Consider the following 13,238-nt stretch of genomic DNA (forward strand, 5'->3'; position numbering starts at 1 on the left):
ATTGAAAGCATATGCCGAGAAATAGGCCAAATAATTTTGGAAGTAGCAGTGGTAAGTGAATAGATCTTTCTTCCTAAAGTGTCCAATTTCTTCCCTTCCTTTTCAGGTGGGACCGGGTGTTGTGTTTGTTTGGATTTTGAGGACGAATGCATGATCATGGAATTTGGTGCTGGATGATTGAAGAGAAATTTTGATTCAGGAGCATGAATTTTGATGAGGGATTCAACTCGTTTAGATGTCGGTGGCACTGAAATGGGTTTGACCCATGCCTCTTTCAAGGCTTCCAAGTGAACTGGAAGCATCGGGAGAAAAGAGCCTGCCGGCAGGTCTGCATGTATTAAATCGTGGACTACATCCAAAACTCTAGGTGTGTCAGTAGTCAGTTAATATTGAGTGAATATGCCATGTTGGATAGTAAATCTAGGTAAGATTTAGAACCCTCTGAGGGTGAGAGGTCAGCAGGTTTGATGATGTCGGAGGCTGGTGAAGGAGGAGCTGAGGCTGTAGAATGGAAGGAATCCAATTGTTCCGCTTCAGATTCTTTCTGAGTTTCAATGAGTGTATCAATGGACTTGGTAGGCATTGATATCTGTTTGGTCAGCAGGAGAGGCTGTTCTGCCTGTTGCTTAGGAGAGACCGAGCACATCGAAGTTGATCTAGCTGGAGACAATGGTTTTGATACCATAGTGTAATGCTTAGGGCGTCGATAGGGACTTTCATGGGGTCGATAAGACACGTTCTCACGGTACCGAGGACGATCCTCATGGTATGCGTGCTCCCGATGTGTAGGATGATAAAGCACCTCACGGTACCGACAGTCTTCATGATACCGATGGGAATCCAAGAAAGGTGATCTATAATATTGTCGGTACCTGCGAGGAGATGGTGATCTGGACCGCGATGGGCTATAATAGCAATAGTGTTCCCTATGATGACGTCGAGATCTCTCGACTCGGACTCGAGTGGATGGTTCTCTCGGTGTTGAGGGTTCTCTTAAGAGTGCAGATGCGGGTGTCGCCGTCTGTTGTTTGCTAGGTGTCTGTCTACTAGGTATCGAAACTTCCCAGAAGGAGTGTGCGCCGAGAAAGTTAGCACGCTGACTTCTGTGTGATTCTGGAGATTCGGTGTTGAGGATATTTTCTGGCAAAGACCCATGAAGTGATGGGGACCGAGAATGGATATGGACGACCTCGAGAGGTACGGTATCAATGGGCGCCGAGACCTCTGATGAAGTCGATGCTGTCTATATCGAGGCCGAGGTGCTGACAATCGGGTGCGATGTAGAAGGTGGGAGACTTCGAATCCGAGGACCTATGGCCCATCTTAGATTTGGTTTTCGGTGATGTTGAAATCGAAGGATCTTTAGAAGTCGATTCTGTGCGATGTTTTTTTCTAGAATCGTCAGACTTTTTTGAGTGTTTCCCGGACTTAAGCTTGCCGGGAACCGAAGCCACGGAAGCTGTCGGTCGAGCCACTTCCTTTTGAGTAGATAGGGAAGATGGCGAGGTTTGGGATCCCGAAGTATGGGACATAGTAGGGCGCAGTGACGACTCCAACAAATGGCTTCTGAGTCTAGCCGCACAGTTTTTTCTTGCTTGCTTTCCAAATTGACTACAATGCAGGCAAATGTCGGTACGATGGGCCTCACCCAGACAAAAAAGGCATAAAGAATGTCCGTCTGTGGATGGGATTTTTGAGGTGCACCGAACACACTTCTTAAAAGTGATTTTGTCTTTCCCTTCCATCCGCCCAGGGGAGGGGGGAAGGGAAGGGAAGAAGGTAGAAAGAGGGTAGAAAGATAATTTTTCTTTTTTTGTATAACGATACCGGTGAAGTTGGAGAAGAAGACGAAGACAAACGATGAGGAGAAAAATGCAGGAAAAACAGGTGAAGATCGCAGTGAATAGAGGAGACTCAGTGAGGTAGGTGTATCCCGGGCGGCGGTAAAGAAGAAACTGGGTGGGTGAAGCGCCTCCCTCTCATCTAGGCATGAGCAGTGGATGCCTCCTCCCCGGGATGAGAGGAAGTGCGTGCCAAAATTAACGTTCTAAGATTGCTTTGAATTCTCCGAGGTTGGGATCGATCCTGGCGGATAACCCATGTGTGTGACTGCACAGAGACCACGATGAAGATCTAACAGTGCACAGCGAGTCTGTATACACAAAGCAAACCTAAATTCTAGACAGTTCTTGTACCTTAATAAATTCTTTCATTTTTTCCCCTTTTTGTTAGACTCAGCCTGGCCAGGCATCAAAGAGAAGAAATAATTTCAAAATCTGACCCGGGTAGTGATGATTTCATAAGCTTCCATACTATTTTAACTAGTCAGCCGCTCTCTCTCTCTTCGAAGGGCTATTAGAAAATCAGGCTTAGTAATAGGACTGTTCAGTGCTTTCAGGATTTCTGTAATGCACACAGAAGCTTATCGTTTTGTCTTCAGTTACTAAGTACTGAGCTCTTGGAAGGAAAAATTACAGAAATCCTTTCTTATCTTCTGCATTTCAAGTTGCTTGAACTTCCAAATGTTTAATAACTCAGTTCTGCCCGCAGTTCCAGTAGGTCCCATTGCCATTCTGTAAGCAACATAAATATGACCGTATCTCCCAAAGGTGAGTTATAAATCTAATCAGTTTGACTACGGTCCGACAACAGAGGGCTAGTTCACCAGGATCAGTCCCTGCATTTCTGTCTATTCAAGCTTTGCTCAAACACTGCCCCCAAAATCTGCTGACTACTGGAAACAGCAGCAGGCTTTCTATATTGCTCCAAAGCAGGTACACACACTTTCCTCGTCCAAAAGAGGCAACTTTCCCTATTCTAAATTTCTACTTTGGTAGGAAAATTCAGCAGCACTAAATGCTACTTTGTACTGATTTTACTCTTCAAATAGTATTTCATTTACACCTGAATTGCACAAACTGAACCTATGACAAGTGTCATGCCAGATCCTCTGCTAGGAGCTCAATAAACGTCCCATTTCTGTTGTCCTGGCCTGTAAAAAGAAGTGGTGAATCACTTGGCAATATCAACATACAGCTAGTAGGCTCTGCTTGGCTGGTGTGTCACAGGCTACTGTGCCAGCCACATGAAGCCACTGTCCAGTTAATGTTACAGCTTCCAAAGTGGTTTCTGTCTTTGAATAATACCCACACCCACACCAATAGCACATCTGTAATATTCAGGGGTTGTTTTAAAAATCAGAATATCTTTATATCGAATTTCAGATTCATTGAAGCTAATTTCAGGTACCAGCATGGATACTTGCAAAACGCCATCTGCTCCACATGACTCAAACATTAAACACCAGCTGTTGCAATATAGAGATCTGCCACGAGGTGGCAGCCATGCATCACAAACAGATCATGGGCAGATCTATAAATCAGCTCTGCAACCCAAGTTCAGACACAAATTCAACCTCCGGGAAACAAAGAAATAACAGCTCCCTGTCCACAGGTAGTGTGCTGGACTTGGAAGTACAATGATTTCACTGCTGCAAATTCAAAACTATATGATGTCATTGCAGAAGATCTCTACTGGGGGAGACGAAGGATGCCTCACTCTGGGTGCCCAACACAAGGCCTTGAATTCAGCAGGAGCTCACAGGAGAGCAGCTCCTGAACCTTTCTGAGGGTTTCCCCTCCTCCTTCCCACTGAACAGTAGGTGCAGCTGCAAAACAACCCCTGGATGAGCTCCACCACTTATTTTTCTACAAAACGACCCCTGCCCACCATTATATTCCAACAAACCGTCAGGTGGAGATGCAAGGGAATCCATCCCAGGGACCCTATCCTAATAAGGATTAGCAGGACATATGTGTGCTAGAGGCTGTTCTTTATTTTCCTGCAAAGCTGAAGAGTCTCTCCTATTACATATCTACGTAGGCCAACAAGTGATGGCCACTATCAGCATACGCACAGGGTGAAAAGGCAAAACAAACTATTTATTAACTTAATTTTAACCTTGCCTTTCTCCCCAATGAAGACCTAACAGTTGTCTCCCCCCCTGTTATCCTCACAACAGCCCTGTAAGGTAGGTTAGGCTGAGAGAGAATGACTGGGCCAAGTTTACCTAGCAAGCTTCCATAGCAGAGTGGGGATTCGAACCTGGGTCTCTTAGGTCCCACTATTCTAACCACTATATTGTATTGGATATAAACTACATATAAGATCACAAAGAGGAAGTGGCAGAAGTGAAAAATCAGGGAAGTTTGAGATGAGATGAGCTTGAATAATGCATACTATTAACAAAATATCTGACGATATAAATAAAATGGTCCAAAGTGAAATGTGCGAAACATGCAGCATAGGAGGGGGAAAGAAAACTGGTGCAAATGGATGAAGCAAAAAAGTAAGGCAGGCATATGGATCCAAAACAGGTAACAACTGCATAGCCTGCTTAGCACTCAGTACTGACTTCTGCAGCCTTTTGATCTGCTTTGCCCTCCTGATATCAGCATCACCCTCACGGCCTTCATGAGCATCTTCTTTAGCACAGAAAGAACGCAAACACTTGTGTATCAGTTTCCTAAATTCAGGCCTCTTACACAAAAAGCAACATTTATTCCATGCGGGACATATGGAGGATACAGAAGCGCTTTCTATGCCCTTTATTTATTTATTTATAATTTAGACTTATATACCACCCTTCTCTGAATTCACAGAGCTGGTTAACAACAAAAGACTAAAGAAATTAAAATCCAGAACAATTAAAATAGCTAGAACAACATCGGATGACATCAAATCAAATTTGGCATGCTGGAGGAGGGGAAGAGAGTGCCAAATAAGGTGGTACCCATTCCTATCCTCGGGGCCTTTTTTGTAGAAAAAGCCCAGTAGGAACTCATTTGCATATTAGGCCACACACCCTGACACCAAGCCAGCTGGAACTGCGTTCCTGTGTGTTCCTGCTAAAAAAAAACAAACCTGGCTATCCTCCAACAAAGACCTGGTAGAACATCTCTGCCTTGCATGCCGTGCGGAACTGCACAAGGTCCCTGCAGGGTGTGTGTTGTTTGGCAGAGAGTTCCACCAGGTAGGAACAACAAATACTGGTCCACTATTAGCAGCCTGAACATAGAGTTATGGGATGATGAAGAATTTATAACCACCGATACATAAACATAGAAGATGCCTTTAAAAATAGGATGAGGATTGTGAGTTTCAGCAAATGCAATACAGAAAGCAGGGGGAGACGGTTTCTCTTGAAGGCATTCTCTCAATCCTTGAAGCTATTAAGAGTCAACAACAGGAAACCTGAATCCCTTTACAGCATCAGGCCACAGAACAAATGGTTTGTGGACATTATCACTTTAACTTCCATAAGATCTAGCCATGGGAAACAAAAACTAACGCACATGTGTTAGAAGTAAGCACTCCTCTTAACAGAATAGATTTGCCCACCCTCTCTCCCAGTTCTATGTAGCACCCAACCGCACACACACTAAACCAGTGCAGTTTAGAGAGACTGTGACCAAGCGCTACTTACTGAAAAAGGCCAACATGAAGACGCCATCATTGCCCACACGAAGCTGGTCTGCATCGCTGAAGTCATCCCTTGGGGGATATTCTTCTTCCTTTAAGGTGATGGCAATTGTACTTAACACACCGTGCATAAGATTAGGATCTCGCAAGCTACCAGGTTAAGCAACACATAAGGAGAACACAACTACAGCACAAGAGTAAAGAGAACACATGCACACTTCTGCCATTCAAACTGCTTGACTGTAACAGGGTTCAGTAATAACTGGTATTTATCAGCAAACTCAGTCCAGCCAAAGTTTACGCAGACGGAGCGGCTAGCGAAGTTTTGTTCTGGGGTGGAGGGGCTGGGAAATGAGGAAAAACAATCAGTGCTGTTGTCCCTCTCAGAGCTTCAATGGCTCAGATCCCAGACTGAGATCCCAGCTGCAAGCCCCGCCCCCCTTCCCAGCATCCTTCTGTCCCCTGAAATTGTAGCTCCTGCAGCTCAGTGGGCCCAAAGGAAACAGTGTGGGGGGAAAACCAGAAGCCTGTATTAGGTGAGTGGGGGAGGGCGGATCATTAAAACTCTTCCCCTCCTCTGCGGATGGAAAAGCTGTTCATCAGAAGAGATGCTACTGTGCCTGTGGAAGTTACTGAAACAACTGTCGGCCACAGCGTCTTTATGAAAACCTGCAGGGGGATGGCTTTCTTCATAATTCACATGACTGAACTCAAGCTAGGTGGTGGTTAGAAGCAAGCAAGACTCAAAGCGTTCAAATTCATTCGGAACTTACAATGCCACTTGCTCAAGCCTGTCTCACGTGGCAGAATGCAGCAGGAAAGACTAGCCACATGCTCAGATTATATCTCTAAAAACTTTGGCCTTTCCTTTGGGGAGCTCACAGGGGTAGAAAGGGCTCCCCACGTGGTCTTTCCATTCAGATCCTGATTGGACCTAAACCAGCAAAGGAGGCTGTATCCAGTGCTCACAGACTATGCCTCAGGTCCCCCCACCCCCACACAAATAGTTATAGCTGCATTTGGAGTGGGTATCAGGCATAGACTGATGAGATAATTACCTGGACAGCAAAAGCCTGAAGCACTTGTACCTGACCTACAGCACCATCCTAAATGTAGCTAGATACACGTTTGTCTAGATACACGTTTGGATAACAGTGCAAAACAAACATGGTCCTAACAATTATAGGTACTTGCATGTTTTAACACAAACCAACAAAAGGTTAAGGTTTGGCTGCAATTCCCCCCTAGCCCTATTTGCTTAGCTCTTTACCCAGGACTGGCATTTGCCAGCCTCACCCATCAGCACTAGCCATCCTCTGGGCTTGTTTCTCTTGTTTTACAGTATTATTGTACTCTGCTTCAGAGCAGGAAGGGATCGTGAGTCATTTTTTAATCTTTTCTGGGAGAAAGGTAGCATATAATTGCCACAAATCAATATTTAGGTGATAACCAAGAGGCCATATTTTGTTCACATAATACGCTTAAAATGGAATCCTAAACAGGATCTGCATAATCAGATGCTTTAACGGCCCACACAGGCTCTTGAAGAGATCCTAATAATATTTCTGTTTATGTAGAAGCCTCATCCAGAAAAGAGAATCCTTGGTGCTGGTAGATTTTTGAAAGGGCTACTTCTTAATCTGGTGGTACACACTGGGACAACATCCATGTTGTATTAGTTGTAATAGTGTTCCAGTGAAATTATAAACATCTACCAAGTCCAAAGACAGAGCAGTTCAGCAGCAGGACTCCCAAGAAATGCTCCAAGCCAAATGTATTGCCATTGGTTGGACACCAGAGGGTGCTCATGCACTAAAATTCCTCAAACGAACCATATTCTGCCAACTAAAGTGCTATAGCTGAGGAAGGGGCTTTCACTTACAGAATCACAAATGCCATGTTCACAGGCAAGTAGTTTCAGAGGGCTAAAATCAGCAATGTGCCACAGAGGGCATCACTCTTCTGCAACAACTTATCTTGGGGCTGTGTTTCACTGCAACTAAAAGGCCGAAAGAGGTGCACCTGAAGACAGGACTCAAATAGAACATGTGCTCCGCAAAGGTACACAAGCCAATCCAGAGAACGTGCGCTTTCCCAAGGTAGCTGGTGCACCAGTTCCAGCCTGATTTTATACCTACATTAATTTGAAGACACGGACTTGCACAGTGTTTTTTAATGAGACTGGCTCTTAACTTTCAATATCTAAAAATAAAGGTATCAGTGGAACCTATATGTGTATGGGTAGACAGATGTGTGCATTTCATATTTATCCAATTTTCAAAACAGAATATTAAGTGAATCATGAAGCTAAGCTATTAATCATATGGGAGGATGTTAACAGTAGGAAAATGAAAATTCTCAGCTGTTTTCAAACTCCGATGAACAAAGCAGGAGTCAGGCGCACCTTTAAGACCAACCAATTTTTATTTATAATGTAAGCTTTCGTGTCTCTTAAGCACACTTCATCAGATGAGGAATCCAGCACTGTGAGCAAAGCCATACATAGCTGAGCAGAGCCATACATAGCTGGTAGGCAGTGGCCCAGAATGCAACATGGTACAGATTTAAGAACCAATGACAGTGAAGTAGAATTATCTGGTAGGCAGTGGTTTAGAATGTAAAATAGTACAATGACAGAATAGTAAAATGAACAAATTGAGCAAACCTTTGATCTGAGTAGCATGAGCATGCGAAAGCAACAAAACAGTAGTATGTCAAAATGTCAGATTGTCAATGACAATGGGAGATGGGTTCAATATATGTAATGGGATAAGCAACCAGAGTCCCTGTTTGAGTGAGTCAATACAGCTAAAAGAGAAATACATTGGATACTGATGTTCTTGTCCACGTAATTTAGTTTTTAACATGTAAACATAATTCTAGTTTGCCATAGGAAAAAGGAATACAATAAAATATAGTGAAAATGGGTAAAGCATATGTAATGAGATATACGGCCAATATCCCTATTCTGAGTACGTCAATACAAATAATTATACTGATACACAATTCTAAAAGAGAAACACACTGGAATACTATGGATGTATAGCTATACTCACTGAGAGTGGATTTAGCATCTGTAATCTTTTAGAATGTGTGTATTAGAATTATTCGTACTGACATACTCAAAATAGGGATATTGGCCGTATATCTCATTACATATGCTTTACCCTTTTTTACTATATTTTATTGTATTCCTTTTTCCTATGGCAAACTAGAATTATGTTTACATGTTAAAAAGTAAATTATGTGTACAAGAACATCACTATCCAATGTATTTCTTTTATCTGTATTGACACATTCAAACAGAGACTTTGGCTGCTTATCCCATTACATATATTGAACCCATCTCCCATTGTCATTGACAGACAATCTCACATTTTTACATACTACTGTTTTGTTGCTTTCGCATGCTCATGCTACTCAGATCAAAGGTTTGCTCAATTTGTTAATTTTACTGTCATTGTACCATTTTACATTCTAAACCACTGCCTACCAGATAATTTTATTTCACTGTCATTGGTTCTTAAATCTGTACCATGTTGCATTCTGGGCCACTGCCTACCAGCTGTGTATGGCTCTGCTCAGCTATGTATGGCTTTGCTCACAGTGCTAGATTCCTCGTCTGATTAAGTATGCTTAAGAGCACAAAAAAGCTTACGTTCTAAATAATAATTGGTTGGTCTTAAAGGTGAACTTGACTCCTGCATTGTTCAACTGCTTCAGACCAACACGGCTGCCCGCTTGGATCTATCTTCAAACTCTGATGTACACTACACCTTGCACTGCCTTAATTCATGGGAGTTTTCCCCATCTTTGCACACATATGTACAAGCAAAAGGTATACATTATTCACTTTTGCAATCCCTACAAATTACGCCAAATGAATGATTTGCACCTTTACAATTTTTGTTATACTTTATTCTGGCATGAATAAGCATGGAAGGACATAGAAGCCCTGGTCTACTAAATATCTTCATTTGCCTCTCCAACCTGTGAAATATTAATAGGCACTACATGCATGTTTTCGAAGCGTGTCTATACCGCCATAAGGGCTAGAAACTTGATTCTTATTTGTCGGGGGTGTATGCGGGGGATGGGAACAATAAGAAAAGATTGGATTTATACCCTGCCCTTCACTTGGAATCTCAGAACAGCTTACGATCTCCTTTCCTTTCCCATCCTCTCCTCACAACAGGGGCTGAGAGAGCTCTTCGAGAACTGTTCTTGAGAGAATTATGACTAACCCAGGGTCATAACAGCCGGTGCAGGTGGAAGAGTAGGGAATCAAACCCAGTTCTCCCTGATCAGAGTCCGCACACTTAACCACTGCACCAAACTGGCTCTCAAGACTGAATAAGATTGGATTCTTATGAAACTGAAGTCTAAACCCACTGTCATAGCATGCGGGTTTTCCCCGTGCATTCCCAGTCCCAAGTGTGATTTGGCTTGTCTGCAGACTTCATTTATAGAACAAATGAAATCTATGTAAGATTTTGTATTTTAGTCAGCAATACACCACACAATCTGCATGGACAGGATCTTCACCCATTATTGCTCTGACATTCCATTTCAGTATGTACCTTGAGCATTAAAGAAAAGTGAAAGGTACCTACTTTAGATATTTTTTATATGATGTTCTACCATTACGTATATTTCTGTTTAGCATTCCAGGTGTGTGGGGGGGGGGGGGAATGCATCATGAATGAACACTTGCCACAAATTAGCTTAAAACACATTCTTCAGTATTTTAGAAAACAGCAGCTGTAAGGTGCAAAGGTAAAATGGTGCAACCGCCTGACTAATGCATCATGCGAAGTGTTGGCACTGAACTGTGAGCCCTGCCAAAGACTTTAAGCTTTGCCAGATTAAAAGCACAAAATGCAATTCAGGCTTGATGAGGCTAGTCTTGTAACCAGGAAGTTAACACACTGAAGGCAAATCCTGCATCCAATATAAAATTTCCTTCCCTCATTCCTACCATAGGTTTCTGTTTCACAAGGAATTGGGGGGGGGGGGGGCGTTTCATCTCCCACGAACAGCAGAAGATTATATCGGTTGACCAATTCTAAGGCTTGTTCCAGTAAGGAGAACTGCTCTGGTCAGCTTCCTGAATTGGGAGGCCTCAGGTCCTCATTCCAAATGGTGGCCTCTCTTACTGGAAAGTAGTTTCATGCCTTGCAGGTAAAAGGCCTATGTGTTTTCAAACATAGCTCCACCATGATGAAGTTTAAAGAATATTTTTCTAAGTCAGGGGGTTTTAGGAAAGAAATCAGGCTTTTGGTTTATCATTTTAGGATCTGGATAGTGGTGGTTCATTGAGAGCAAAAAGTGATCGAGGATCTCATTGGTTTTTGCGAGCCAAGAAATTCACTGCAAAAATCTAAACTTGGTAGAACTGTACCATACCTCTGGTGGGCTCAGGAATATTTCATCAAACAGACTCCTAGACTCCCTAAATTGGCCGTGCTAAGCATGTAAAGAAAATAAGACAGAAGAACTGAAGAAGTGTTAAGCCATTCAGTTAAAGACAAACATTCAAACATTGTTTCTACTCAGCTAAAACTATAGTTCAAATATGAATTAAAAGAGAAACCTTGAAACTGAAGTATCCAGATCCCGAAAAGCAAGCGTGACAATAATCTATTTGTATTTAATATATACGGGGGATCGTAAAATAAATTGTCACCATGTTCCAAAGAATCCCATATTTAAGAATTTGCTGGTACATTATATCTATTGCAAACTTAAACGAGTTTTCTAACACTGTCCCATGTAATTCTAAATATATCCCCAAATGTATACTGGCCTCCATGCCTCATTAATATTGCTATGCAACATACAACAGCTCTTTTATAGATGGGAAACAGAAGCTGAAAAATAGAGAACTAGTCAGGGTAAGGTTACAATTCAATTGTTACTAGAAAGTAGAGGGTCTACATTAAATTTAGATGATTGCATAGCTTCTCTTTTGCACTTTTCAAATATTAGCCCAATTAAGAAACTTATACTTGAAATGGGCTTTCATTCAGAGTAAACACTTCTTTTAAAACATCATGGGGATCCCCCAAACTGGAAAAGTCTTCCCACAAAAATTCTTTAGTCCATACCATGGGCATCACCAACGCTAAAAAAAAAAAACAACCCACCAAATCTCTGCTTGAGCACTAGCACTGCTATTTTTAGGTGCCAATAACAGGTTTTTGGGTGCCAGCTGCATATAAAGCTAGAATGCACATTTTAACAGCTTAGGTTCTAGTCTGGACTGCAAAGCACCTGCAATATTGCTCTGCCACTTATGCTGAGCAACTGTTGTCAACCAAAACATAAACTACATAGTATATTGTGGTCCAGCAGGAACTCAAAGGACTGGAAAAGCAGGGAGACTTCCTGGGTTTGTTCTTCACCATAATAGGTGGTTGGCAGAAGTATGTGATTTATTTGATCTCTCACTGCACATGTCAGGGCTAACAAATATATACAACATGAAGATAACCTCAAGGCTGTCCAGCTGGCCAGTTTTAATTAACAGAAAGCACTTAATGGTCATACTTCATTTTCAAGGTGTTCTCCACACAGATTTATTAAAAACAAGTTCAGCCTTTATTATTCTGGATAACCAACACATGTCTTAACAAACGGCAAGAATGATGAGGTAATGGCCACATTCAGGCAAAGCAAACCTCGGCTTGTTCACGAGGAGCACAAATGCAAGTTGTTTGTTGCATTCAAACACTCCTTCCTTTGCCCCTGTGCATGCAGAACACAACTAAACGGTTCCTGCTTCAGGAAGCTTTGGATACACTCCAAGTTGCCAGGATGTATTTGGGTGTAGGGGAGTTGGGTTTCCTTCACCAACTGAGATTTCTAAACTGGGACTGAAAAGCTGTCTGAGGCAGGAAGTGTTCAATCATGCTCCGTATGCAACAGGAGAAGAGAGTGGAGCAAACAAGCCTTTTTATTCCTGCCACAATAGAGATTCTCCATAACATCTTAATGCGGCCAACATGCAAATCCTGAAGCCAGCCTTAACTACATGTCCATAGGTATGTGTGCTTTTCACAAATGGTTCACTCACTCTTTGGGCCGCTGCTTCCGCTGCAACAGCCGCCATTGCTGCGGCTTTGGCCTTTTCTGCTTCATCGTAAGTGGGAAGAGAGGTAGCTACACTGTACGGAGGTGGCACTGGGTAAAAGTCATTAGGCGATTCCATTTCTAGAAGAGAAGACAAAGAGGTTCACTTTTTGCAGGCCAAATATTCAATTACCTGGAGAATCACAATTCATAATGCTCTGGAAAAAGCAGTATTCATCACAAATGCTATTGAGTGCTCTCATGGGAAATTCCAATGTGTGGTTTTACATTCTCATTATAATCTGCTTTGTGTAAATTACCATGTCTGTGACTCCTCACTTTGTAAGAGTTTGGAGGAATCACAGATTTGCTGACTGGCACAAAACAGAGGAAGGCTTCAGAGAACCAACATCAAAATTTCCAGTTACAAGGCATAATAGCATTCGTAATTAATATAGCTTTTTTTCAAGAGCTTGTTTGTAAGCTTATCATTGCCTTTATATAAAGATACACTCTGTATTTTAATTTCTATATGTGAGCCGATCATTTCTTCTATAAATTGCACATCGATATATTTCATTTATATCCTGCCTTTTTACCCCATGGGGAAATGAAACAGCTTACATCCATCTTGTCTCCTCCATTTAATCCCCACAACAATCCTGTGAGGGAGGTTGGACTGAGAG

The 13,238-nt window shown here is 42.3% G+C and overlaps 1 protein-coding gene across 2 annotated transcripts in view; it reads right to left on the reverse strand.

Moving 5' to 3' along the window:
* Nucleotides 1-13,238, reverse strand: part of NDFIP2 (Nedd4 family interacting protein 2) — a 46,100-nt gene that overhangs the window by 13,941 nt on the left and 18,921 nt on the right. The window contains exons 3-5 of one of the 2 annotated variants that reach the window (XM_060233630.1): nucleotides 12,557-12,693; nucleotides 10,888-10,947; nucleotides 5,486-5,573 (exon numbers count right to left, since the gene is read on the reverse strand). In XM_060233630.1, the coding sequence (XP_060089613.1) occupies nucleotides 5,486-5,573; nucleotides 10,888-10,947; nucleotides 12,557-12,693 (285 nt within the window). The remainder of the gene's footprint in view (nucleotides 1-5,485; nucleotides 5,574-10,887; nucleotides 10,948-12,556; nucleotides 12,694-13,238) is intronic. The other variant, XM_060233631.1, reaches the window with a different exon arrangement.

The sequence above is a fragment of the Heteronotia binoei genome, chromosome 3 (assembly GCF_032191835.1).
Source record: "Heteronotia binoei isolate CCM8104 ecotype False Entrance Well chromosome 3, APGP_CSIRO_Hbin_v1, whole genome shotgun sequence".
Classification (NCBI taxonomy): domain Eukaryota; kingdom Metazoa; phylum Chordata; class Lepidosauria; order Squamata; family Gekkonidae; genus Heteronotia; species Heteronotia binoei.